This window comes from Heteronotia binoei, chromosome 21 (assembly GCF_032191835.1).
Source record: "Heteronotia binoei isolate CCM8104 ecotype False Entrance Well chromosome 21, APGP_CSIRO_Hbin_v1, whole genome shotgun sequence".
Lineage (NCBI taxonomy): Eukaryota > Metazoa > Chordata > Lepidosauria > Squamata > Gekkonidae > Heteronotia > Heteronotia binoei.
Window position 1 is genome coordinate 158,114,217 of NC_083243.1, and position 27,518 is coordinate 158,141,734.

The window sequence follows — 27,518 nt, forward strand, 5'->3', positions numbered from 1 at the left end:
CTTACTGAAGCCTTACTGAAATCAAGTAAAAGCAAGGTAGTAACTTTCTCAGAAAAAGAGATAATGTCATGTCAAATTACCCTAGATTAACCCTATTGTCTTCTTTTTTTGAGAAAGTTACTACCTTGCTGGATCAGGGGAATGTTGTAGACATAGTTAATCTTGATTTCATTAAGGCTTTTGATAAGGTTCCACATAACAGTCTTGTTGACAAATTGGCAAAATGTAGTTTGGACCCTATCACTGTTAGGTGGATTTGTAATGAGTTGACAGATTGCACCCAAAGAGTGCTTGTGAATGGTTTCTCATCTTGGAGAAGAGTGACAAGTGAAGTGCCTCAAGGATCTGTCCTATGAACTGTTTTGTTCAATATCTTTATAAATGATTAGGATGAAAGAATACAGGGAATAATTATTAAATTTGCAGACAATACCAAATTGGGAGGGGTAGCGAATACAGTAGAAGGCAGAGTCAGGATGCAGGATGAGTTTGACAGGCTGAAAAACTGAGCTAAAACTAATACAATTAATTTTAACAATTATGAATGTAAAGTTCTGCATTTAGGTTAGAAAAATCCAATGCATAATTATAAGATGGGCGAGATGTGTCTTGGCAGTAGTATGTGTGAAAAGGATCTAGGTGTCTTAGTGGACCATACACTGAACATGAGGCAACAGTGTAATGTGGTAGCTAAAAAGGGAAATGCAATTTTGGGCTGTATCAACACAAGTATAGTGCCCAGACTGCGTGAAATGATGGTATCATTTTACCCTGCTCTGGTTAGACCTCACCTAGAGTATAGTGTAGGGAGCCCTGTGGTGCAGAGTGGTAAAGCTGCAGTATTGCAATCCAAGCTCTCTGCTCATGACCTGAGTTCAATCCCAGCAGAAGCTGGCTCAAGGTTGACTCAGCCTTTCATCCTTCTGAAGTTGGTAAAATGAATACCCAGCTTGCTGGGGGGAAAGTGTAGATGACTGGAGAAGGCAATGGCAAACCACCCGTAAAAAGTCTGCCGTGAAAACGTCATGATGCGAGGTCACCCCAGAGTCGTAAATGTACCTTTTCCTTTAGAGTATTGTGTTCAGTTTTGGGCACCACAATGTAAGAAGAATATAGACAAGCTGGAACTTATCCGGAGAAGGGCAATGAAGATGATGAGGGTTGTGGAGACCATCCTATGAGGAAAGGTTGAAGGAGCTAGGTATGTTTAGCCTGAAGAGGAGACGACTGAGAGGTAATAGTATTTAAATGAATTGGAGCTCACTTCCTAACCCGCCCATAAACCCAAACCTCCACAAGGAAGTTTGTGGGTGGGTTCGAAATGAACTAGTCTCCTGAACCCCTGGTTTGTGCTTTGCTAGCCAGCCTGGTTCATGTCGAACTGGAGTTCATGAGTTTGTTTGTGCCCATCCCTACTTAAGATGCCACAGTATAATATCTGATAAATATAAAGGAAAATTTATGTTACATTTACAATTTAAATAATACTTCAAACAGTTCACTGATGTTATCATTTGTAGATATCACTAGTTAACCTAGTACTCAGCAGGGCTTTTTTTGTAGCAGGAACGCCTTTATATATTAGGCCACACACACCTGATGTAGCCAATCCTCCAAGAGTTTACAGGGCTTTTAGTACAGAGCCTACTGTAAGCTCCAGGAGGACTGGCTACATCAGGGGTGTGTGGCCTAATATGCAAAGGAATTCCTGCTACAAAAAAGCCCTGGTACTCAGTATCTTACCAATATTTAGATGGGTTGTTTACTGTATACCTGTGTAACATATGTTAAATTCATTTTCAGTGTCATTTATCACTCACAAAACAATTAAAAGATAAGGCATCAAAAAGTGTGAGATTCAATTTGAATTGATCAGAATGCACACACACAAAAGTTTCGAAACTTATCAAATGTCCCCAGATTAACATGTCTAAATTTGAAGTCCCCATTGAGCCTGAGGCCCAGTCCAAATGGCCCTCTTCTGATTGGCCCTGGAATTAGAAGATGTAACTGTTTAGGATTACACTGTACATAAACTGCAGAAACAGGGATAAAAAGAATCTGTGCCATTTTTCTTAAAGTAAGATTCCATCCTTTACAATTACAGGGAGAAAAAATCCAAAGTGGCTGGAGAAGAGGTTCCTAAAAACCAGAACAACTCTGGAAGTTTGTGTTCCTCCTATGGAATTTGGAGCTTGACCTTGTGCTCTCAGTTACCGTTACCTTCCTCTCTGTTTTGCACACTACCTCCTTAATGTGAAAAATAAAATAAAAATGACAAGCACAGTAATCTAAACCAACCCCCCAACCCCCAGATTAAAACATATGAAGAGTGTGGATCTGTTTAGGACTGTATGGGAAAACACCTTTTTCACTGTTCTCTTGGCACAGCTTCTGCCGTGATAACTGGTTGTTTATCTCAAGATAATAAAAAAGATGTAGTGTAATTCTACTTACAACATTTTCCTTGTGTCTTGCTCCTCCAGTCACTGCAAAAACCCTTATCTTTGCAAAGGGAGGAATACATCTCTACAGTGTAACAAGTAAGGGCACTGCTGGCATTCTGGCATGCTTCAGAGAGGCAGTGGTCATAGAATGGTTTGGGAGGCAGAACTTTATGGCAATCTGCAAAGATACTTTAAACACAGAGGAAGACATCATTGAGATATACTTCATATTGATTGTACAAACCTAGTAGATTTTCCCAACCCCCCCGCCAAAGAGTGCCCGCTTCTACAGTGCTGCAGGCTTAAGCAGGCCCTCACAACATTTTTAAATCACTCATGTCAGACTGTAAAATGGCGGTGGCATCCCCAGGTTGGTCTTGGGGAGACTGTCTTCATCCACTTTGGTCTTAAGATAAAACCCCATCATTTATTTTATTTTATTTTTTATTTTGTTTTATTTATATCCCGCCCTCCCCACCAAAGGCAGGCTCAGGGCGGCTCACAGGTTAGGGTCGAAAATGACCAACAAGAGAAAAACATTGATAATACATAAAGCATAAAACAAAGCATAAAACAATATTAAAATATCAGTTAAAAACAATATAACAATGGCTGCTGGTAGTACTATGATTCATCATGCAATTAAGTTTCAGTAGTCAGTGTTAAGATGTTCCATAGGACCCCAAATTGCCATAGCATGGTGGGAAGTCCAGAATGATGTTAAATTCTGATTTATGGGCCTAGTCCATTGCTGTAAGTTATCCTTATGGAAAAGCAAGGTGGAAGAGTGCCGTTTTACAGGCCCTGCGGAACTGTGGGAGCTCTCACAGGGCCCTAACATCCTTTGGCAACTCATTCCACCAGCTAGGTGCAGCCATGGAAAAGGCCCTAGCTCTAGTTAACTGAAGCCTCACTTCCTTGACACTGGGGACTACCAGCAGATTTTGAGATCCGGACCGAAGTGCTCACTGGGGCATATACAGGGAAAGGCGGTCCCTAAGATATGCAAGACTCTGGCCATATAGGGCTTTAAAGGTTAAAACCAGCACCTTGAAGCGAATCCAGTACATTATTGGTAGCCAGTGCAGCGCTTTCAGCACAGGTTGAATGTGTTCCCATAAAGGAACTCCCATTAACAGCCTGGTGGCAGCGTTCTACACTAGCTGGAGACGCTGGATTTGGAACAAGGGCAGCCCCATATAGAGGGCATTACAGTAATCCAGCCTCGAGGTGACCGTAGCATGGATCACAGTTGCCAAGTCGTCGCGTCATGATGTTCCTATAGGTCTCCTTTCTTGCAGAAGCAGCATTTCAGGGAGCGTTATGGGTTGCAGTCAGAGTGAAGGAAGCCAGGAAAATATACCTCACTAACAACAATGCTTTCATCAAATAATCCATGGAAATTATCCTGCTCTGATTAGACCTTACCAAGAGTATTGTGTTGAGTTTTGGACATCACAATTTAAGAAGGATATAGACAAGCTGGAATGTGTCCAGAGGAGGGCAATGAAGATGGTGAAGAGTGTGGAGACTAAGTCCTATAAGGAAAGGTTGAAGGAGCTGGCTATGCTTATTCTGGAGAGGAAACAACTGAGAGGTGACAGGATCACCACCTTCAACTACTTGAAGGGCTCTCATATAGAGGATAGTGCAGAGTTGTTTTCTCTTGCCCCAGAAGGTTGAACCAGAACCAGTGGATTGAAATTAAATCAAAAGAGTTTACAGCTAAAGAGTAGGAAGAATTTCCTGACAGAGCAGTTCCTCAGTGGAACAGGCTTCCTTGGGAGGTGGAGGGTAGGGGTGTGCATTTGGTTTGGCTGAACCGAATATACCGCCGAATACCCCCTGATTCGGAAGTATACGGCGTAGTATACTTCCGAATCCAATTGGAAGGCATTATGCAGGAGCCGTATACAGCTCCTCGTATACTTCTGAATCAATATTCAGAAGTATATGGAGCTCAATGTAAAAGGTGGGAAAGGAGCTTTTGCAACCTCAGGGAAGCTGCTTGCCTCCTTTCCCGCCTTTGGAAGCCTTTTCCCACCTCTCCCATAGCCTCCCTGGGATCAAAGAGGGAGGGGGAGAGGAGTCCCAGCAGCCAATCCAAAGCATGCATTTTGCCATTGATTTCTATAGCCCATAGGGTATAATGGGGCCGTATATTTGGAAATAGCCATATATCTCCAGTATATATGGCTATTCCAAATACCGGTATTTGGAAATATATGTTATTCCGAATATTTTGGCTCCGTATATTTCCTAATCCAATTAATTCTGAATTTTTTTTTTGCACACCCCTAGTGGTGGGCTCTCCTTTGAAAGTTTTTAAACAGAGACTAGATGGCCATCTGTCAGCAATGCTCAGTGTGTTTCGCCTGGAGAGGAGCTGATTGAGAGGTGATAGGATCACCATCAAGAATGTGAAGGGTTGTCATATAAAGAATGGGGTGGAGTTGTTTTCTGTGGCCCCAGATTCTGTGAACTCAGGCAGCTCATGAGAAAGAGGGCAGAAACAGTTGCATCCGTGCTTAGTATCCGTGGCTATTTCGTACACACCCAGGGAATGCTGTTTGCCACTTTGAGGTCAGGCAGCAATTTTTCTCCAGGCCATTTTGACCACGGATCCTGGAGCATATTTGTGGGTTTCCTGCATTGGGGGGAGGGGGGGTTGGACTAGATGACCCTGGAGGTCCCTTCCAACTCTTCCCTTATAAGGGCATATAAGGCCTATAAAAGCTCACCCTATAAGAGCTCACCCTGAGAACTTAGTTGGAGGTTTTTCAATAGAGGCTAGATCAGGGGTTTTGAACTCATTTGTTATGAGGGCCACCTCTGACATAATTGAGAACTGTCAGGCCAGGCATGTGTGTCATAAAATGTAATATCAGGTAGCAAAGATTTAAACTTTATAAAGGGCACAAACACAAGTAAAGATTTTTTTTTAAAAAAAATTATGCTTCGAACATTAGCACTCTTGCAATATTTTGTTTAGGTAACAGTCTCTGACAATTGGCACCACTTGCTCTGAATTATTGCATCAAAATCTGGAGACAATGGCTGTTTCTACACTTGACAGAAGATCCTCTCTTGGTGTATATTTAAAATGTTCATCTACATTGCATACCGCTGTCACTTCTGTCTTGCTTTGCATTATCTTAAGTCATTTACACTCATTTTCTTGAATTGGCACTGAAAGCAGTTTCACCCCGGAGTTGCTCCTCACTTTACAAGAGTACTTTTGAACAGGAGTTTTCTGCAGGTGGATTCAATGCTCATAAAATCAGAATCAACCCTGAGTGTAGAAACAGCCGTTGTCTGTGCTGTAGCAATGAGTATGCTCTTCAGATGTTGTTCAGGTGTGTATCTCTAAGTTGTAAACCTTTTGATTTATTCACTACAGAAATCTCATAGTTAATGCTCAGAGGGAAACATAAAATGGCTGGGCATTGTGAGCTTTTGTACATAAGTTGCTTAATGAACATGTGATAACACAATGACATAGACAGAGGGCTATATGTTTATCAAGTAACTATAGTCTTCCTTAGAAAAATCTCTTATGAGGCAGTGCACAAATTGCCCGGAGCTGCAAGTTGGTGCGCTGCTTTTCCATCTGCAAGTGGGATCTTCTGACAAACGATTTCTGCTTGCTGTGGAAAAGTGGCATGCCAACTTGCAGCTCTGCAGCAGCTTATGCGAAAATGGAGAGAAGTGCTGGGGACAAAAGAGCTCTCTACTCGGAGCAAGCCCTAGTGTAAAATCGGTCAGAGAGAGAGAGGGAGAGAGAGAGAGAGAGAAGCAAAAAGCTCTTATTTACCTTGAATAAAACTGTTGATCTTAAAGGTGCTTTAAGGCAGCTAAGAAAAGCAGCTCTCTCTCTTCCCCAAGGGAGGGGGAGGGAGGAGTCTCAGCCAATGAGGAGGTTGGTTCCATAGCTCTGTTGTGTGATTGAGAGAACCTGGCACTGTTTGAGCTTTGATTGGGAGACCTCTAGCTGTGCCAGGCTATCTCAATCACACAGCAGAGCTACAGAACCAAGCTCCTCCCCATTGGCTGAGGCTCCTCCTCCCTTGGGGAAGAGTGAGGAGAGGCTGCTTTTCCCAGCTGCCTCAATCCCACAGAGAGAAACAAAAATGGCAACAACAGAACCAGGGAAGAGGGAGAAGGAGAAGGAAGCAGTCCATGGTGGGCCACATAGAAGTCATCTGGGGCTCGATCAGGCCCACAGGACGGACATTTGACACCCCTGGGATAGATGGCCTTCTAACAGCAATGCTGATTCTGTGAAGTTAGGCAGATCATTAGAAGGAGGGCAGGAAGGGCTGCATCAGTGTTTAGCTCTCATGACCCTTTCTCACATGGTCTAGAAAATGCTGATTGTCACTTTGGGGTTAGGCAGCAATTTTTCTCCAGGCCAGTTCAGCCAGGGATCCTGGAGGGTTTTTTTTTGCAATTTTCAGGGCATAGAGCAGGTGTCACTGGGTGTGCGCGCGTGTGTCTGTGGGGGGTGATTTGTGAATTTCCTCCATTGTGTGGAGGGTTGGACTAAATGGCTCTGGAGGTCCCTTCCAACTCTATGATTCTATGATTCAAGCCTATGTGTACATTGAATACATTATTTATCATTTAATTTTAGATAGTCCTATTACACAACTCATAGAAAGTATTTTGAGAGAATGAAGACTATTTTTTTAAAAAAACATTTCAATCATTCTAAAAGAGAATATTTTTGTAAGAGGGTTTTTAATATTCCTTTATATTTTGTACACTTTCCTAAAAGACCTAATGAGAAAAAGACTTTTCCTTTTTTTTCTGTTTCTTGGGAAGCGGGTTGCTTTCACATCTCTAGCCACGCTTTTATATATATATTTGTGTGTGTGTGTGAATGCATGTATGTGTGTTTGTACCTGGAAGTCATATTGACTTCTGGTGACTGACCCCTATTGGGGGCCTGGAGGATATTCAAAGAGGTGGCTGAAAAGAGTCTGCCACTGTCTCTCGACTGGGTATTTCATGGAAGTCTCCCATCCAAAGTACTAACAACAGTTGACCCTACTTAGCTTCTGAGATCTGATTAAATCGGGCTTGCCTGGGCTATCCAGGTCAAGGCTCTAGCCATGCTTAACATTCAGTTTATGATATTTCACAAGAGAAAAAAATGAGAGAGATGCTGTAGCTTATACCTTAAACATGAAACAACATATACTTAGTATCACATTGAATAATAGTTTAAATGTGTTTTGTTAGTGATGATAGGGTATTATTTTGTCTTTCATATGAATCCCAGATTTGTATGAAATCCATCAAGCTGCTTTGCAAAAGGCAACAGATGAAATGCTTGCAAAAGATAAGTTGAACTTACTTGCTAACAATTAGCTCACATAAGGGAGATGGAGTAGTGCAGGGTATTTCTGACGGAGTAGGTGTTACCCCAGTAGGTTTTGGTGTTGGAACTGTTTCTTCACAGCTATTGTTAACCTTCCAGTGGGGAGCCATTTCTGAGCAAGAGGAAACTTTGTGACCACTGGGCAGGCGGCAATCATCTGTCTGGTCATTTGAACAAGTACCTGGTTGGGGGAGAAAAGTCACATCATAGCTCTGCTGAATGTCATGTTAAACAAGCTCCCTTGGAATGGCATCAAAATCATGGTAGTTATTTCCCAAAATAAAAACTATATATTATTTGAATAAATATGGCATATATTTACAAGATATATTTCTCAGTCTTTAATATAAGCAACTGTTGGCCTGTGTCATTCAGTACCACCTACAATGGCTGGCAGTAACTCTCCAGAGTCTCCCCAGCCCTGAGATCCTTTGATCAGAGATACCAAAAGTCAAACCCAGGACCTCGTGCATGCAAAGCAAATGCTCCTGTGGCCGACTACATAGTTTTTCCTGGACCCTCCCTCATGATTAATCCTCATTTTTGTTTCTATAATGGTGTGTATCTTGTTCTGTAAAGATGTACCCTAGTAATGCCCTTGAAGAAAAAGGGTGTGAAGCACTGGGAAGCTTAATCCCTTTACTCACCACATTGGCCTTCTGTATTGAATGCAAACAGGTCAAATGGGACTTGTATCGAGTAACTGAATCCGTTGAAGTTAACGAAAGCACGGATGTCAAGGATTTCAACACTCATGCTTGTTCCAGTATCAGCAACTATAATGCCATCCTTGGAGAAACCTGTACGGACTGTCTCTTTGTTGAAAATGATCTTTAAAAATAACAATATGTGAGTTTAAAGCACATGGTTAAGCTGGGTTGATATGTAATTTTTTTTACAAAAACTTAACACAATGGCTGTGTTCCAGGTTCAAATAACTTAATGGAACAGCACATTAATATGTTGTGTACAACAGCATGGATCTATGCAGCATGAGCAGAGCTATGCTGCATAAACAGTGGCCGATTTTGCACTCACCCTATGCCTCTCTGACATTCCTTTTCAGCGCGGCGTCCTTCCGATTTCCCACTACCTGCCCCAGGGCTTCAGCTTGCATTGGCATTTTTGCGTGGCAACAAAAAACTGGTTTTTAGCGGTTTCTGTTTACCGTGCAAAAACACCAACGCAAGCGGAAGCCCTGGGGCAGAAAGTGGGAAATCAGAAGGATGCTGCACTAAAAAGAGGAATGTCAGAGCGGCGTAGGGTGAGTGGGGAATCGGTCAGAAACTTTTCTGCATTCCTCCTCCCACTGTTTTCTTCTCTAACCACTTAAACTGTGCCCCCATTGGTCAATGGATCCCTAGGAACACTGTAAGGGGTGTCAGTGGGGCATAGTGGGAGGCGGGAACTGGCAAAAATTACCTTCCCCCTCCTTCCATGAGAGGAATAAATAGTGCAACTGGAAAGTAAACTGAGGAGGTTGGAATTCAAGTCATAGGGATTCGAGTAGGAGATAAAAAGCAAGCATTCTTCCAATAGATATATCCCCCAAATAGATATATACAGACAGCCTTTAATTGGTTTATTTGGTCTCAGTGTGGTAAAGAGAGTATCAGAATAGAACCATGTTCAAGTCCTTACACTCATCTGAAGCTCACTGGGTAATCTTGAACTGGGCATTCTCTTTCAATATAATCTAACACCCAATTTGTTGTGAAGATACATTAGGAGAGAGCAACCATACAGATGTCCCTGACCTCCTTGGAAGAAGGGTAGTACAATAATCTAATAGTGTAACTACAACATTTGCTGATGTTCTTGTATTGCAGGAGGACCCAGCTATGTGTTACCTTATTCATTCTCATTCCATTGTCAGTTTGGCTGCTTAGTATTACTTCAATGTGGTTGTAGTTTACAATGATGGATCTGGAACATGACTCATTATTAGCTGGATCACAGAAGTAATTATCCACCAACACACTGAAGTTTCCATGTTTCTTCACGACCTCTTGAACCAGGACATAGGTGCAATTATCATAGAAAGTGTAATTAGTACCATCAAAAGTCTCATAGTGAGAATTGTCCCAACCACTGCAAATACCTGTAACAGAGAAACCAAAAGATCAAAAATCATTCATTTGTGTTTGTATCCACCAAGCTGTAGGCTCAGTTATGTTTGCAGAACATGGTTTTTCCACCATCCCTATTCTGGTGCAGTCCTTGATGTCTCCTGAAAAAAATTCTGGGGGCAATCCACAGAAGGAAGGGTGATTGGTAGAAATTGCACCCTTCTTTGTGCAAGCAGCCCTTTCCACTTGTGAAAGAGCAGGTTTGGATCCAAGCCCTGGAGTGCTATTCCGACCATACTTAAGGCAATGGAAAATTATCCAGTAAAATTGTTAAGTCATAAAGTTGCTCTATTTATTAATATTCAAGGACCACATCTGTAAGAAAGCCTCATTATTTACTGAGGAGAAAATATAGTGTTGGATCCAATGCTTTCAATGAATGAAAAGAATTAGTGACAGTAATATTTAGCACCTGCTACCCTGCATAGTCAAATACAGCTGATGATACTCAGAGGCAGGGCTGCTGAGAGCCACCATAGCCCCTGGACAAAGATTCTATCAGGGCCCCCTCATATGACCCTGATCTAAACTATATATCAGAACAAAACAAATGACTTCACTGGCTTGTATCACACACCTCTAATAATAAATGAATCTGCATGGCCATCTGTTTGTCCATTTGTGACAAGCACAGCTTGTCAGAAAATAAAACTAGGAACCTCAGAATTTGCCACCAACTTTAGGATAATCATAAGAGTTCCAGGGCCAAAAATGAAAGGAACTGGAATATCCTGGCCCAGGTTATCTCCACACACCCCCATACCATTTGCATAAGCTTGTGAAATGGTTAAAATGTTAGACCAGGATCTGGGAAACCCAGGTTCAAATCCCCACTCTGCCATGTAAGCTTACTGGGTGACTTTGAACCTGTCACACACTCTCAACCTAACCTACTTCACAGGGTTGTCGTGGGGGTAAAACAGAGGAGATGAGAATGATGTAAGACACTTTGTGTGCCCCATGGCAAGAAAGGCAGGATATAAATAATGTAAATAAATATTCTAACCTGTTCCTCATTTGTTACCACTAAGGCAGATTAACACTATATTATTATGCATGTAAAGGGTGCAGGGAAGGGAAGCTTGCTTTTACTCAAGGCTGGCGCATGGGAGTAGGCCATTTAGGCAACTGCCTAGGGCGCCGCATGGCCTATGGGGTGCCACTAGGTGCCCCCTCCCCACAGATCAGCCGAATCAACCCTGGCAATCAATGGGGTCACAGATGTTGCAGCCAGATCGCCCTCACATCCAAGTTCCCTGAACTCAGCACTGTCCTTTGATGAAGCACAAGGGCTGCAGTCGAAAGAGGAAGATGTTAACAACTGCTTCTGTGAACTTGCTCAAATCCCACAAGCATTCAATCCATTAGTGACCCTGTGCAATCTTGTAAGCAAATTATCAGAACCTAATATTAAAATATACATTTCTCTTATTGCATTTTTATTTTACTTACAGGTGCACTCATAGTGATAGGAACATCCATCATCATGATTTATTTTTACTGGTGGGAGTCTATTTGCACACGCTATTTTGTCTACAGGTTGAGGAAGCACAACAACAATTCTGTTGTTCCCTTCACAAGTTGCCATGCTGCAATTGTTCAACATCCACGTTTCATTGGTCTGGAAGAGAATCACAGGAAATTCATTCTAAATTATTATGCTTTTAGTATGAAGCCTTTTTTTGCTATTTTAAAAAGGAGTATTTGGAAATTGGGATTTCTACATATGTAGGAGTCAGCAGCAAAAATTAAGATCTGTAGGGGGATTTTTGAAATGGAATGTTTCATGGGAATTACTCATGCTCCCAACGCAATGTGAACATTGGACTGGTGTTGAAAGGGATAAAGAAATTGCATCATTGCCCTTGTTATACACAAATATCGTCGTTTCATGGTCATCTCTGGTCACACAGATTTCAATGCGTTTGAAACACTTTAAAAACCCGAAAACCTGTTTACCTAAAGTGGTAGTGAGATGGTGCATACACCACAATGATATTGTGGTCTTTAGAAATGATTGTTTGCTTTGCAGTCCAGACTTCATCAGTCTCCTACACAGACTGCATAATATATACTCTACAGGGGTATCAAACTCATTTGTTAAGAGGGCCGAGTCTGATATAAACAAGACCTTGCTGAGTCTTGCCATGTCGGGCTGGACCATATGTGTACCTATTTAAGATTAGGTAGCAAAGATATAAACTTTATAAAGAAGAAGAAGAAGAAGGAGATGTTATTGGATTTATATCCCGCCCTCCACTCCAAAGAGTCTCAGAGCAGCTCACAATCTCCTTTACCTTCCTCCCCCACAACAGACACCCTGTGATGTGGGTGGAGCTGGAGAGGGCTCTCACAGCAGCTGCCCTTTCAAGGACAACCTCTGCCAGAGCTATGGCTGACCCAAGGCCATGCTAGCAGGTGCAAGTGGAGAAGTGGGGAATCAAACCCTGTTCTTCCAGATAAGAGTTCGCACACTTAACCACTACACCAAACTGGCTCTCCACACAGAACACGGACAAGGACAAATATATATATTTTAAAAAAAACTTAAAACATGTTTAAAACATTAGCACTCATTGGTCTTAAAGGTGCTTTCTTTGTATTGCTCCCATGAGGCCCAGGGAACTGGGCAAAGGAAGCTCTGGTTCTTTTCTTCCTTATTCAGGGGACCAGGAAAGGAAGAAGCCTCAACCAATGGAAGGAAGAGAAGCTTGGCTCAGTAACTCTGCTGTGTGATTGAGAGAGCCTGGCAAAGCAAACTCTCCCTCCCCCCTTCCTCCTCAGAGTTTTTCTCTGTAGCTCCTGTGCAATTGAGCAAGCCTTCTAATCAAGCTGTTATGCTCAAGGAAGCAAAAGAGAGGGAGAAGGAGGCAGATGACAGACAGTTGCTTGGGGGCCTGATAGGAGCCCTCTGGGGGCCTCATTTGGCCCCCGGGCTGCATGTTTGACACACCTGTACTAGAAGATGCAGCACTGGCCACAAGCACAGATGGCTTTGAAAATGACTAAAGGGAACCTCCACATTCAGAGACAGTAAACTTTTAATATAAGCGCTAGGAGACAACATCAGGGGAAGGCCTCATACACTATGCTCTGGTTTTGGCCCTGCAGAGTAACTGGTTGGCCACTGTGTGAGACAGGATGCTGGACTAGATAGATCACTGGTCTGATTTAGCAAGGCTCTTCTTATGACTGTTTCTGCATGCTTACCTTGTAAAGTCAAATGTGGCATTCTAATGTTTTGAATGCCACATTTATGATCACTGCTGATCATAAACCATTTATATACATTGAATTCACATCCAATTGTGGATAGTCTGTTCTCATCTTCCCTCATTGTACTGCTTGAAAGTGGGATGTACATTTGAATGCGTATATCAAATACACATTCAAATGCACATCCTCATCCACATTTTGCTGCAGCTATGTATGTGTAAATACCTTTTTGAAGTGCAGCAAGAACTGGATTAACATGCAGCTGATACCATATTATCATTAAATGCATAGATTTATTTATTTACATTCATTTGATTACTTCAGAATACTGTTTTAGCATTTTTTACACTTTTCATAATGTCACATGAAATAAATTAACATTATAGAATGCATGTAAAGGCTACTGCATATAAACAGAGATAGGTACAACGTTGTATCAGTAAAGCATTTTAAAGCAAGAAGAATACTCATAGTGGTTGTAATGATTTGAGCTTATATATGTGAGCAATTGTTGGTAAGTTGCAGTAGAGAAGGGAATGAGTGAGTGACTGGTTGGTGACTGAGAGAGTGTGGGTGGTGCGGGGGCGAGAGAGAAATCAGTGAACTCTCAGAAGAGTGTCAGCAGTTTTGAGTGTCAGCCATGGTCAACAGTATAGAGTCTGAAACCAGCCTTCTGGTTAGAAACCCATTTAATGCTGTGAAAGGCATTAGAGATTCATAATACTAAGAGGACATAACAGTGGCTAAAGAAGGTCTACCCTAATACTGTCAAAATATTATAAGAATGTGAGAGAAAGAAGCTGACAGTTTAAGAGGGATAGATTAAACAAAGCAAAAAACAAAATAAAGACTGGTCAAAGTAAATTCCATAAAGAAACAATTGAGAGTGGGGAGTGGTAGTGAAGTGAATGAGTGTGACAAATAAGTAGTTATTAATTGCCACTATTTTATCCACTGAAATTATAAGTAGTTATACATCCTGAAACCAATACACTTCACATACAATCTTGTTTTGTTTTATTAAAACCTGGATTCATATATTAGCATAACCTAAGAGTTTCATCCTTGGGGCCACATAGTCCAACAAAGAAGCCTTAGCGCTTGAGCACATTTCAGAGGGAACATTAAATAAAGTGTTTGGAATTAAATTCCTGGTGTCAGCATTACATACATTAAGAGAGAAGTTGTGACAGTGGTGTTCCAAATTTAATAGATCCATCCAGAGAATGCTTCGTTTCGAGTTATTAACCTTTCTTTGGATAAACTGTGTCAATGATGGACATACAAAAAACAACAGCAACACTGAATTACCTTTCTAGGTGGATTGGCATTAGGGCAATCCTGTACAGATGTTGTTGGGATTATCACCGGTGCAGTTGGTGGAGATGAAGTGGTGCGTTCTACAGTTGATGGTATTAAAGATGTGGGTGTGGGGGCTGATGATGTCCCTCCAGTTGTAATGGATGGAGTTGGGGAATGGGAAGGAGTTGCTGAAGGACATGGTTCTTGGGATCTCTTGACTTCACAATTTTGATCACAAATGGCATAAAATCTACAGCCAGAACTATCAGTTTTGTTATATATCACTTCCCCTATTTAAAAGGAAAAACCAAAATGACTAGTTATGTATGAAAACTGTAAACCAAACAAAGCTATTAACATAAGGATATTCACACCATCCTTATACTTCACTTATTTATGGTCACAACCATGCAAAGTGTATGGGATTCCTTTTTGCTCCCCCCCCCTCACCTGTCCCTCAGCCAGTTACTCGTGCATGGCTTAGCAATGAAAAGGACAGCTGTATATTTATATGGGGGCTGCATATGGGCCTTCTACTGAAAATAATGGTTAACCTAACAGCATTTGATGTACAGTATATAACTAAGTGACAACCATGAAAGTCCCATGCTGTTTTTCTCCCACAAATGCAGATTTCCCTGTTGAGGCCATGGGCTGAATTATATCTAACATTTTTACACCAGATATCTATAAAATACTCAAATCAACACACAGTAAAATAATAAAAGCATAGATTATCAAATCTGCCCAAATAGTAGCAGGAATAGTTTTACACCTATTCCCTTCAGAGAACTGGAGGCACCAGACTTTGGGGGTATGGAACAAGCAAAGACTCCCTCAAGCAATGCAGCCAATGAGATTGCTGAAAACAGAAGAGTATTTAATTTAATTTTTAGATTTATATCCTGCCCTTCCCTGCAAGCTGGCTCAGGGTGGCTTACAACAGAAGTGTAACATACTTATAATTAAAATATAAAACATCATGAAAGCATACAGCATAAAAGTATACAAAGCTTTCCCATGATTGTTCAGTGTACATTTTTGCTATGGAGCCCCCTACCCTTCCCTCCCTTAATTATTAAAAACATGTCTATGCTGCTTTCCTTCCTAGCTCAGGGCCCATAAGAAAGTGAGCATAAAATGTTTAAAATACAAATATATATAAAACATTTAAAACAATTAAATAAAACACATAAACAAGGAGGCACACTAATACAAGTTACTGAGGTAATGTCAAACAAAACAAAAATGTCTTCACCCACTAACTGAAGACAGTCATATCTGATTGGCCAAGATGAAGGATTGTTTTTGCATGCTTCTCATTTGTTGTTATGGGGCTGGGATATTGGCCTGATTCTGAGGGGTTGTGAGGCCTTAACTGAGTTTGGCAGGATTTGTTCAAGTGTGGTGCTTGTTGCTTAGTTAGCTTGGCAAACACCAAGGCCTTCAATGATGGGGGAAGGATCCAAACCAGCCACTGATGGCTGCATGTTACCAGAGAGCTGGTGGGGAAAAATCCCTCAGTGCTGCTCAACAGAGCTTGAACTTTTACCCTGCATGGTGTGCAAAGGATGGAGTTGATGGGCAACATCTCTCTGCACAAGTTTGGGGCGGGTGAGGGAAAGAAGGCATGGCCCATGGCCATGTTGAGTGTGGAACCAGGGAAGATTGTCCAAATGCTTCCAAACCCAAATGGAGAGCTTTAGAGAGCCCATACAACAAGGGGATCTAGTTTAATATTTAATAAACCCTAATTTAACTCATTGGGTTTTCCCCCCTTTTGTCTTCATTTTGAGGTATGGGACCAAAACAAATATTAAAATGGGAGTACCAAACTGCCAGAAGTAATAATAATAATAATTAAAAAATAAGATAATCTCTACCAGCCAGTTCAAATCATACATCTAGTCACTCTGACAGACTTCCTTGGGTGGAGCAGTCTATGCTTAAAACTCAGCTACTGAAATGAACCTGCTCAGAATATAAGCACACAAAGAAATATGTGAAACAAATGTGGCATTTAACAAACACACAGAGAGAAACTCACCTGGAGAAAATACAGCACTGGTGTTCCCAGAAACATGGCAGAAACATGGAGTTATTCTGTTTGAAGTGACAGATATATAACCTGTAGGACTAGTAGGTGCAGTTATTGTTGTTGAGGCTGTAGATCAAGTAACAGAGTACATGCAAAATAAAAGCAGGAGTGAAAATGGAAAATGTGCCGACTGAGGTTCTAGTACTAGATGTTGTGCTGAATAGGCTAAATATTTATGTATGTTAAGAGCCATCAAGTCACAGCAGAGTTATGGCAACCTCACAGGGTTTTCAACGCAAGAAACAGATAGTTTGACATTGCCTGCCCTGCATACCAGTCATGGACTTCCTTGGTGGTCTCCCATCCAATTACTTATTAGGGCCAGCCCTGCTTAGACACTGAGATCTGACAAGATCAGCTAGCCTGGGCCACCCAGGTCAAGGGTTTCTAGATATTTTGGGCTACATTATTATTGACTAATTTATTTCAAAGGAGTTATACGCCACCTTTCTGTCCTCATAAGTATAGCATTACAAACCACTATCCTAGCCATATTGACTCAGAAGTCATACTGCATTAATGTTCATATATTGTTCATCTTGCTAACTGGGACTCAAAATACATTACAGGGATGTACAACTATTCAGCAAGTCAGTCAACTGAAAACAAAATATGATTGCATTTGAATAATAACATATTACTCCAACATTAAAGATTTCTAGCAAAACTACTTAAAACAGTGAGGCTCAAATTGAAGAACGGAAGAAAGCCCATTATCTCTTAAAGAGATTACATCTGGAACTAACTCATTACACCACGGCTCTACTCCCTCTACAAATATGCTCAACCGAAAAGAAGAAGACTGCAGATTTATACTCCGCCTTCTCTCTGAATCAGAGACTCAGAGCAGCTTACAATCTCCTATATCTTTCCCCCCCACAACAGATGCCCTGTGAGGTGGGTGGGGCTGAGAGGGCTCTCACAGCAGCTGCCCTTTCAAGGACAACTCCAGCAATAGCTATGGCTAACCCAAGGCCATTCCAGCAGGTGCAAGTGGAGGAGTGGGGAATCAAACCCGGTTCTCCCAGATAAGAGTCCACACAAACTGGTTCTCAAAAAAATTCAGCTTTGCACATTTTGCAAAATGATAGCAATGTGGGGGACTTCAAGATAGTCTCAGCCAAACTGAAAAGGCTGTTGCCTGCTTCCAAAAGTGGAACATTCAGAAGATCTTGTTCTGATGAGCAAAGCATTCTGAAAAGGACATGGGGGCTCTCCATGCAATTATACATGCATAACTAAAACCTAGGATGAGTCTTTTTCACCCTTCTAAGATAACAGGAACACAACTAATTACCTACGTAGAATATTTGTCAAAGCTTTTGGATTAAATAGGGTGTATCTCTAATATTTCAGATAAGAGAAAATCCACACCTTACACACAAAAAAGTTTATAACATTGATTTGATTAATTAAGAAAGGAATTACAAAAACCTTCTTGAATGTATTGTAATTATTAAAAAACATATCAAACAAGACATCAGGGGAACATTTAGAAATGTTCTATATAATATCTAGAAATCTTGAAATAGTTAAAGAAGGTAAGAATATCAGAGAGGTAAAAGATACCCCAGTAACTGGAATAAAGGGTGAAAAGGATGCAGATCATAATGTACCTTAAATTAAAAGATATAAAAAAGAAGACAGAAAACAAAGCTTAAATGAATACGAGTGTTGTAGAAAGCAGTGGCAGGAGAGAAGTACTGAAAAAAAAAGAGCTCTAGTAACTTGCAGCATCGTACCTTCAGTTAGAATACTACTTGTGACGAGAGTACTAGTTGTGCCGACGGAGGTGGCGGGCGCTTGAGACGTCATCCCCGCTGTCGGAATCGAAGCCGTCGGTTTGGAAACGGGTGTCGACTGCAGGGACGTGGCTGTCGCGGTGGAGACGGTTGCCGAGGTGACTGAAGCTGTACTGGCTGAGGCTGGTGTGGTGACTTGCACGGTGGGAGGAGAAGTTGAACGGGTTGCAGTCGTTTCCTTTCCTGGGCTGGTGGCCACAACGGTAGTGCCCTGAGTGCTGGTCCACAAGGTGGGAAGAGGCGTGGAACCCGTGGAGGTTGACGGTGGAGCGCTTGTTATACCTGGAGTGGTGCTTGGTGGCTTTCTGGTGGTGGTGGCAGTCGTCGAGGCCCCTGGGGTTGTACCCGGAAGGCAGTGTGTATAGTCGCAGCAGAGGAATCTGACCTGGTAGTTCAAACACGTCTTCATCTTCCCGGTCTGCTGTGCGTTCTCGCACTTCAGGCCAAATGTTTTGTTGCACTGCATTATCTGCCCAATCACATCAAGCTCAACATCAGGGTAGTCTTCTGCTCGACACTGGATGTCTTTAGGCTCATCGCAGACCTCTCCCCCCTGCTTTTGGATGTCCTTGATGGTCTCCTTGTCGCCGCTTTCCGGGCTGGAGGATGGCTGGGTGGTGTCGTACCACATGGTCCATGAGCATTCAGGCTGGCAAATGGTGGTGGTGCCTTCGGTGATCGCAGGCAAGGTGGAACCTGATGGCGGGACAGTACTGGTTGTGACGACGGAGGTGGCGGGCGCTTGAGACGTGGTCCCCGCTGTCGGAATCGAAGCCGTCGGTTTGTAAACGGGTGTCGACTGCAGGGACGTGGCTGTCGCGGTGGAGACGGTTGCTGAGGTGACTGAAGCTGTACTGGCTGAGGCTGGTGTGGTGACTTGCACGATGGGAGGAGGAGTTGAACGGGTTGCAGTCGTTTCCTTTCCTGGGCTGGTGGCCACAACGGTAGTGCCCTGAGTGCTGGTCCACAAGGTGGGAAGAGGCGTGGAACCCGTGGAGGTTGACGGTGGAGCGCTTGTTATACCTGGAGTGGTGCTTGGTGGCTTTCTGGTGGTGGTGGCAGTCGTCGAGGCCCCTGGGGTTGTACCCGGAAGGCAGTGTGTATAGTCGCAGCAGAGGAATCTGACCTGGTAGTTCAAACACGTCTTCATCCTCCCGGTCTGCTGTGCGTTCTCGCACTTCAGGCCAAATGTTTTGTTGCACTGCATTATCTGCCCAATCACATCAAGCTCAACATCAGGGTAGTCTTCTGCTCGACACTGGATGTCTTTAGGCACATCGCAGACCTCTCCCCCCTGCTTTTGGATGTCCTTGATGGTCTCCTTGTCGCCGCTTTCCGGGCTGGAGGATGGCTGGGTGGTGTCGTACCACATGGTCCATGAGCATTCAGGCTGGCAAATGGTGGTGGTGCCTTCGGTGATCGCAGGCGAGGTGGAACCTGACGGCGGGACAGTACTGGTTGTGACGACGGAGGTGGTGGGCGCTTGAGACGTGGTCCCCGCTGTCGGAATCGAAGCCGTCGGTTTGGAAACGGGTGTCGACTGCAGGGACGTGGCTGTCGCGGTGGAGGCGGTTGCCGAGGTGACTGAAGCTGTACTGGCTGAGGCTGGTGTGGTGACTTGCACGATGGGAGGAGGAGTTGAACGGGTTGCAGTCGTTTCCTTTCCTGGGCTGGTGGCCACAACGGTAGTTCCCTGAGTGCTGGTCCACAAGGTGGGAAGAGGCGTGGAACCCGTGGAGGTTGACGGTGGAGCGCTTGTTATACCTGGAGTGGTGCTTGGTGGCTTTCTGGTGGTGGTGGCAGTCGTCGAGGCCCCTGGGGTTGTACCCGGAAGGCAGTGTGTATAGTCGCAGCAGAGGAATCTGACCTGGTAGTTCAAACACATCTTCATCTTCCCGGTCTGCTGTGCGTTCTCGCACTTCAGGCCAAATGTTTTGTTGCACTGCATTATCTGCCCAATCACATCAAGCTCAACATCAGGGTAGTCTTCTGCTCGACACTGGATGTCTTTAGGCTCATCGCAGACCTCTCCCCCCTGTTTTTGGATGTCCTTGATGGTCTCCTTGTCGCCGCTTTCCGGGCTGGAGGATGGCTGGGTGGTGTCGTACCACATGGTCCATGAGCATTCAGGCTGGCAAATGGTGGTGGTGCCTTCGGTGATCGTAGGCGAGGTGGAACCTGACGGCGGGACAGTACTGGTTGTGACGACGGAGGTGGTGGGCGCTTGAGACGTCGTCCCCGCTGTCGGAATCGAAGCCGTCGGTTTGGAAACGGGTGTCGACTGCAGGGACGTGGCTGTCGCGGTGGAGGCGGTTGCCGAGGTGACTGAAGCTGTACTGGCTGAGGCTGGTGTGGTGACTTGCACGGTGGGAGGAGGAGTTGAACGGGTTGCAGTCGTTTCCTTTCCTGGGCTGGTGGCCACAACGGTAGTGCCCTGAGTGCTGGTCCACAAGGTGGGAAGAGGCGTAGAACCCGTGGAGGTTGACGGTGGAGCGCTTGTTATACCTGGAGTGGTGCTTGGTGGCTTTCTGGTGGTTTTGGCAGTCGTCGAGGCCCCTGGGGTTGTACCCGGAAGGCAGTGTGTATAGTCGCAGCAGAGGAATCTGACCTGGTAGTTCAAACACGTCTTCATCTTCCCGGTCTGCTTTGCGTTCTCGCACTTCAGGCCAAATGTTTTGTTGCACTGCATTATCTGCCCAATCACATCAAGCTCAACATCAGGGTAGTCTTCTGCTCGACACTGGATGTCTTTAGGCTCATCGCAGACCTCTCCCCCCTGCTTTTGGATGTCCTTGATGGTCTCCTTGTCGCCGCTTTCCGGGCTGGAGGATGGCTGGGTGGTGTCGTACCACAGGGTCCATGAGCATTCAGGCTGGCAAATGGTGGTGGTGCCTTCGGTGATCGCAGGCGAGGTGGAACCTGACGGCGGGACAGTACTGGTTGTGACGACGGAGGTGGCGGGCGCTTGAGACGTCATCCCCGCTGTCGGAATCGAAGCCGTCGGTTTGGAAACGGGTGTCGACTGCAGGGACGTGGCTGTCGCGGTGGAGGCGGTTGCCGAGGTGACTGAAGCTGTACTGGCTGAGGCTGGTGTGGTGCCTTGCACGGTGGGAGGAGGAGTTGAACGGGTTGCAGTCGTTTCCTTTCCTGGGCTGGTGGCCACAACGGTAGTGCCCTGAGTGCTGGTCCACAAGGTGGGAAGAGGCGTGGAACCCGTGGAGGTTGACGGTGGAGCGCTTGTTATACTTGGAGTGGTGCTTGGTGGCTTTCTGGTGGTGGTGGCAGTCGTCGAGGCCCCTGGGGTTGTACCCGGAAGGCAGTGTGTATAGTCGCAGCAGAGGAATCTGACCTGGTAGTTCAAACACGTCTTCATCTTCCCGGTCTGCTTTGCGTTCTCGCACTTCAGGCCAAATGTTTTGTTGCACTGCATTATCTGCCCAATCACATCAAGCTCAACATCAGGGTAGTCTTCTGCTCGACACTGGATGTCTTTAGGCTCATCGCAGACCTCTCCCCCCTGCTTTTGGATGTCCTTGATGGTCTCCTTGTCGCCGCTTTCCAGGCTGGAGGATGGCTGGGTGGTGTCGTACCACATGGTCCATGAGCATTCAGGCTGGCAAATGGTGGTGGTGCCTTCGGTGATCGCAGGCGAGGTGGAACCTGACGGCGGGACAGTACTGGTTGTGACGACGGAGGTGGTGGGCGCTTGAGACGTGGTCCCCGCTGTCGGAATCGAAGCCGTCGGTTTGGAAACGGGTGTCGACTGCAGGGACGTGGCTGTCGCGGTGGAGACGGTTGCTGAGGTGACTGAAGCTGTACTGGCTGAGGCTGGTGTGGTGACTTGCACGATGGGAGGAGGAGTTGAACGGGTTGCAGTCGTTTCCTTTCCTGGGCTGGTGGCCACAACGGTAGTTCCCTGAGTGCTGGTCCACAAGGTGGGAAGAGGCGTGGAACCCGTGGAGGTTGACGGTGGAGCGCTTGTTATACCTGGAGTGGTGCTTGGTGGCTTTCTGGTGGTGGTGGCAGTCGTCGAGGCCCCTGGGGTTGTACCCGGAAGGCAGTGTGTATAGTCGCAGCAGAGGAATCTGACCTGGTAGTTCAAACACGTCTTCATCTTCCCGGTCTGCTTTGCGTTCTCGCACTTCAGGCCAAATGTTTTGTTGCACTGCATTATCTGCCCAATCACATCAAGCTCAACATCAGGGTAGTCTTCTGCTCGACACTGGATGTCTTTAGGCTCATCGCAGACCTCTCCCCCCTGCTTTTGGATGTCCTTGATGGTCTCCTTGTCGCCGCTTTCCGGGCTGGAGGATGGCTGGGTGGTGTCGTACCACATGGTCCATGAGCATTCAGGCTGGCAAATGGTGGTGGTGCCTTCGGTGATCGCAGGCGAGGTGGAACCTGACGGCGGGACAGTACTGGTTGTGACGACGGAGGTGGTGGGCGCTTGAGACGTGGTCCCCGCTGTCGGAATCGAAGCCGTCGGTTTGGAAACGGGTGTCGACTGCAGGGACGTGGCTGTCGCGGTGGAGACGGTTGCTAAGGTGACTGAAGCTGTACTGGCTGAGGCTGGTGTGGTGACTTGCACGATGGGAGGAGGAGTTGAACGGGTTGCAGTCGTTTCCTTTCCTGGGCTGGTGGCCACAACGGTAGTTCCCTGAGTGCTGGTCCACAAGGTGGGAAGAGGCGTGGAACCCGTGGAGGTTGACGGTGGAGCGCTTGTTATACCTGGAGTGGTGCTTGGTGGCTTTCTGGTGGTGGTGGCAGTCGTCGAGGCCCCTGGGGTTGTACCCGGAAGGCAGTGTGTATAGTCGCAGCAGAGGAATCTGACCTGGTAGTTCAAACACGTCTTCATCTTCCCGGTCTGCTTTGCGTTCTCGCACTTCAGGCCAAATGTTTTGTTGCACTGCATTATCTGCCCAATCACATCAAGCTCAACATCAGGGTAGTCTTCTGCTCGACACTGGATGTCTTTAGGCTCATCGCAGACCTCTCCCCCCTGCTTTTGGATGTCCTTGATGGTCTCCTTGTCGCCGCTTTCCGGGCTGGAGGATGGCTGGGTGGTGTCGTACCACAGGGTCCATGAGCATTCAGGCTGGCAAATGGTAGTGGTGCCTTCGGTGATCGCAGGCGAGGTGGAACCTGACGGCGGGACAGTACTGGTTGTGACGACGGAGGTGGTGGGCGCTTGAGACGTCATCCCCGCTGTCGGAATCGAAGCCGTCGGTTTGGAAACGGGTGTCGACTGCAGGGACGTGGCTGTCGCGGTGGAGGCGGTTGCCGAGGTGACTGAAGCTGTACTGGCTGAGGCTGGTGTGGTGCCTTGCACGGTGGGAGGAGGAGTTGAACGGGTTGCAGTCGTTTCCTTTCCTGGGCTGGTGGCCACAACGGTAGTGCCCTGAGTGCTGGTCCACAAGGTGGGAAGAGGCGTGGAACCCGTGGAGGTTGACGGTGGAGCGCTTGTTATACCTGGAGTGGTGCTTGGTGGCTTTCTGGTGGTGGTGGCAGTCGTCGAGGCCCCTGGGGTTGTACCCGGAAGGCAGTGTGTATAGTCGCAGCAGAGGAATCTGACCTGGTAGTTCAAACACGTCTTCATCTTCCCGGTCTGCTTTGCGTTCTCGCACTTCAGGCCAAATGTTTTGTTGCACTGCATTATCTGCCCAATCACATCAAGCTCAACATCAGGGTAGTCTTCTGCTCGACACTGAATGTCTTTAGGCTCATCGCAGACCTCTCCCCCCTGCTTTTGGATGTCCTTGATGGTCTCCTTGTCGCCGCTTTCCGGGCTGGAGGATGGCTGGGTGGTGTCGTACCACATGGTCCATGAGCATTCAGGCTGGCAAATGGTGGTGGTGCCTTCGGTGATCGCAGGCGAGGTGGAACCTGACGGCGGGACAGTACTGGTTGTGACGACGGAGGTGGCGGGCGCTTGAGATGTGGTCCCCGCTGTCGGAATCGAAGCCGTCGGTTTGGAAACGGGTGTCGACTGCAGGGACGTGGCTGTCGCGGTGGAGACGGTTGCCGAGGTGACTGAAGCTGTACTGGCTGAGGCTGGTGTGGTGACTTGCACGATGGGAGGAGGAGTTGAACGGGTTGCAGTCGTTTCCTTTCCTGGGCTGGTGGCCACAACGGTAGTGCCCTGAGTGCTGGTCCACAAGGTGGGAAGAGGCGTGGAACCCGTGGAGGTTGACGGTGGAGCGCTTGTTATACCTGGAGTGGTGCTTGGTGGCTTTCTGGTGGTGGTGGCAGTCGTCGAGGCCCCTGGGGTTGTACCCGGAAGGCAGTGTGTATAGTCGCAGCAGAGGAATCTGACCTGGTAGTTCAAACACGTCTTCATCTTCCCGGTCTGCTTTGCGTTCTCGCACTTCAGGCCAAATGTTTTGTTGCACTGCATTATCTGCCCAATCACATCAAGCTCAACATCAGGGTAGTCTTCTGCTCGACACTGGATGTCTTTAGGCTCATCGCAGACCTCTCCCCCCTGCTTTTGGATGTCCTTGATGGTCTCCTTGTCGCCGCTTTCCGGGCTGGAGGATGGCTGGGTGGTGTCGTACCACATGGTCCATGAGCATTCAGGCTGGCAAATGCTGGTGGTGCCTTCGGTGATCGCAGGCGAGGTGGAACCTGACGGCGGGACAGTACTGGTTGTGACGACGGAGGTGGTGGGCGCTTGAGACGTGGTCCCCGCTGTCGGAATCGAAGCCGTCGGTTTGGAAACGGGTGTCGACTGCAGGGACGTGGCTGTCGCGGTGGAGACGGTTGCTGAGGTGACTGAAGCTGTACTGGCTGAGGCTGGTGTGGTGCCTTGCACGATGGGAGGAGGAGTTGAACGGGTTGCAGTCGTTTCCTTTCCTGGGCTGGTGGCCACAACGGTAGTTCCCTGAGTGCTGGTCCACAAGGTGGGAAGAGGCGTGGAACCCGTGGAGGTTGACGGTGGAGCGCTTGTTATACCTGGAGTGGTGCTTGGTGGCTTTCTGGTGGTGGTGGCAGTCGTCGAGGCCCCTGGGGTTGTACCCGGAAGGCAGTGTGTATAGTCGCAGCAGAGGAATCTGACCTGGTAGTTCAAACACGTCTTCATCTTCCCGGTCTGCTTTGCGTTCTCGCACTTCAGGCCAAATGTTTTGTTGCACTGCATTATCTGCCCAATCACATCAAGCTCAACATCAGGGTAGTCTTCTGCTCGACACTGGATGTCTTTAGGCTCATCGCAGACCTCTCCCCCCTGCTTTTGGATGTCCTTGATGGTCTCCTTGTCGCCGCTTTCCGGGCTGGAGGATGGCTGGGTGGTGTCGTACCACAGGGTCCATGAGCATTCAGGCTGGCAAATGGTAGTGGTGCCTTCGGTGATCGCAGGCGAGGTGGAACCTGACGGCGGGACAGTACTGGTTGTGACGACGGAGGTGGTGGGCGCTTGAGACGTCATCCCCGCTGTCGGAATCGAAGCCGTCGGTTTGGAAACGGGTGTCGACTGCAGGGACGTGGCTGTCGCGGTGGAGGCGGTTGCCGAGGTGACTGAAGCTGTACTGGCTGAGGCTGGTGTGGTGCCTTGCACGGTGGGAGGAGGAGTTGAACGGGTTGCAGTCGTTTCCTTTCCTGGGCTGGTGGCCACAACGGTAGTGCCCTGAGTGCTGGTCCACAAGGTGGGAAGAGGCGTGGAACCCGTGGAGGTTGACGGTGGAGCGCTTGTTATACCTGGAGTGGTGCTTGGTGGCTTTCTGGTGGTGGTGGCAGTCGTCGAGGCCCCTGGGGTTGTACCCGGAAGGCAGTGTGTATAGTCGCAGCAGAGGAATCTGACCTGGTAGTTCAAACACGTCTTCATCTTCCCGGTCTGCTGTACGTTCTCGCACTTCAGGCCAAATGTTTTGTTGCACTGCATTATCTGCCCAATCACATCAAGCTCAACATCAGGGTAGTCTTCTGCTCGACACTGAATGTCTTTAGGCTCATCGCAGACCTCTCCCCCCTGCTTTTGGATGTCCTTGATGGTCTCCTTGTCGCCGCTTTCCGGGCTGGAGGATGGCTGGGTGGTGTCGTACCACATGGTCCATGAGCATTCAGGCTGGCAAATGGTGGTGGTGCCTTCGGTGATCGCAGGCGAGGTGGAACCTGACGGCGGGACAGTACTGGTTGTGACGACGGAGGTGGCGGGCGCTTGAGATGTGGTCCCCGCTGTCGGAATCGAAGCCGTCGGTTTGTAAACGGGTGTCGACTGCAGGGACGTGGCTGTCGCGGTGGAGACGGTTGCCGAGGTGACTGAAGCTGTACTGGCTGAGGCTGGTGTGGTGACTTGCACGATGGGAGGAGGAGTTGAACGGGTTGCAGTCGTTTCCTTTCCTGGGCTGGTGGCCACAATGGTAGTGCCCTGAGTGCTGGTCCACAAGGTGGGAAGAGGCGTGGAACCCGTGGAGGTTGACGGTGGAGCGCTTGTTATACCTGGAGTGGTGCTTGGTGGCTTTCTGGTGGTGGTGGCAGTCGTCGAGGCCCCTGGGGTTGTACCCGGAAGGCAGTGTGTATAGTCGCAGCAGAGGAATCTGACCTGGTAGTTCAAACACGTCTTCATCTTCCCGGTCTGCTTTGCGTTCTCGCACTTCAGGCCAAATGTTTTGTTGCACTGCATTATCTGCCCAATCACATCAAGCTCAACATCAGGGTAGTCTTCTGCTCGACACTGGATGTCTTTAGGCTCATCGCAGACCTCTCCCCCCTGCTTTTGGATGTCCTTGATGGTCTCCTTGTCGCCGCTTTCCGGGCTGGAGGATGGCTGGGTGGTGTCGTACCACATGGTCCATGAGCATTCAGGCTGGCAAATGGTGGTGGTGCCTTCGGTGATCGCAGGCGAGGTGGAACCTGACGGCGGGACAGTACTGGTTGTGACGACGGAGGTGGTGGGCGCTTGAGACGTGGTCCCCGCTGTCGGAATCGAAGCCGTCGGTTTGGAAACGGGTGTCGACTGCAGGGACGTGGCTGTCGCGGTGGAGACGGTTGCTGAGGTGACTGAAGCTGTACTGGCTGAGGCTGGTGTGGTGACTTGCACGATGGGAGGAGGAGTTGAACGGGTTGCAGTCGTTTCCTTTCCTGGGCTGGTGGCCACAACGGTAGTTCCCTGAGTGCTGGTCCACAAGGTGGGAAGAGGCGTGGAAC

General features: G+C 46.9%; 1 protein-coding gene across 1 annotated transcript in view; it reads right to left on the reverse strand.

The window, feature by feature from the left end:
- Nucleotides 1-27,518, reverse strand: part of LOC132589218 (mucin-5B-like) — an 89,122-nt gene that overhangs the window by 18,723 nt on the left and 42,881 nt on the right. The window contains exons 32-39 of the mRNA XM_060261904.1: nt 18,540-27,287; nt 16,525-16,605; nt 14,487-14,767; nt 11,412-11,580; nt 9,681-9,931; nt 8,478-8,661; nt 7,807-8,011; nt 2,458-2,636 (exon numbers count right to left, since the gene is read on the reverse strand). Of these exons, the coding sequence (XP_060117887.1) occupies nt 2,458-2,636; nt 7,807-8,011; nt 8,478-8,661; nt 9,681-9,931; nt 11,412-11,580; nt 14,487-14,767; nt 16,525-16,605; nt 18,540-27,287 (10,098 nt within the window). The remainder of the gene's footprint in view (nt 1-2,457; nt 2,637-7,806; nt 8,012-8,477; nt 8,662-9,680; nt 9,932-11,411; nt 11,581-14,486; nt 14,768-16,524; nt 16,606-18,539; nt 27,288-27,518) is intronic.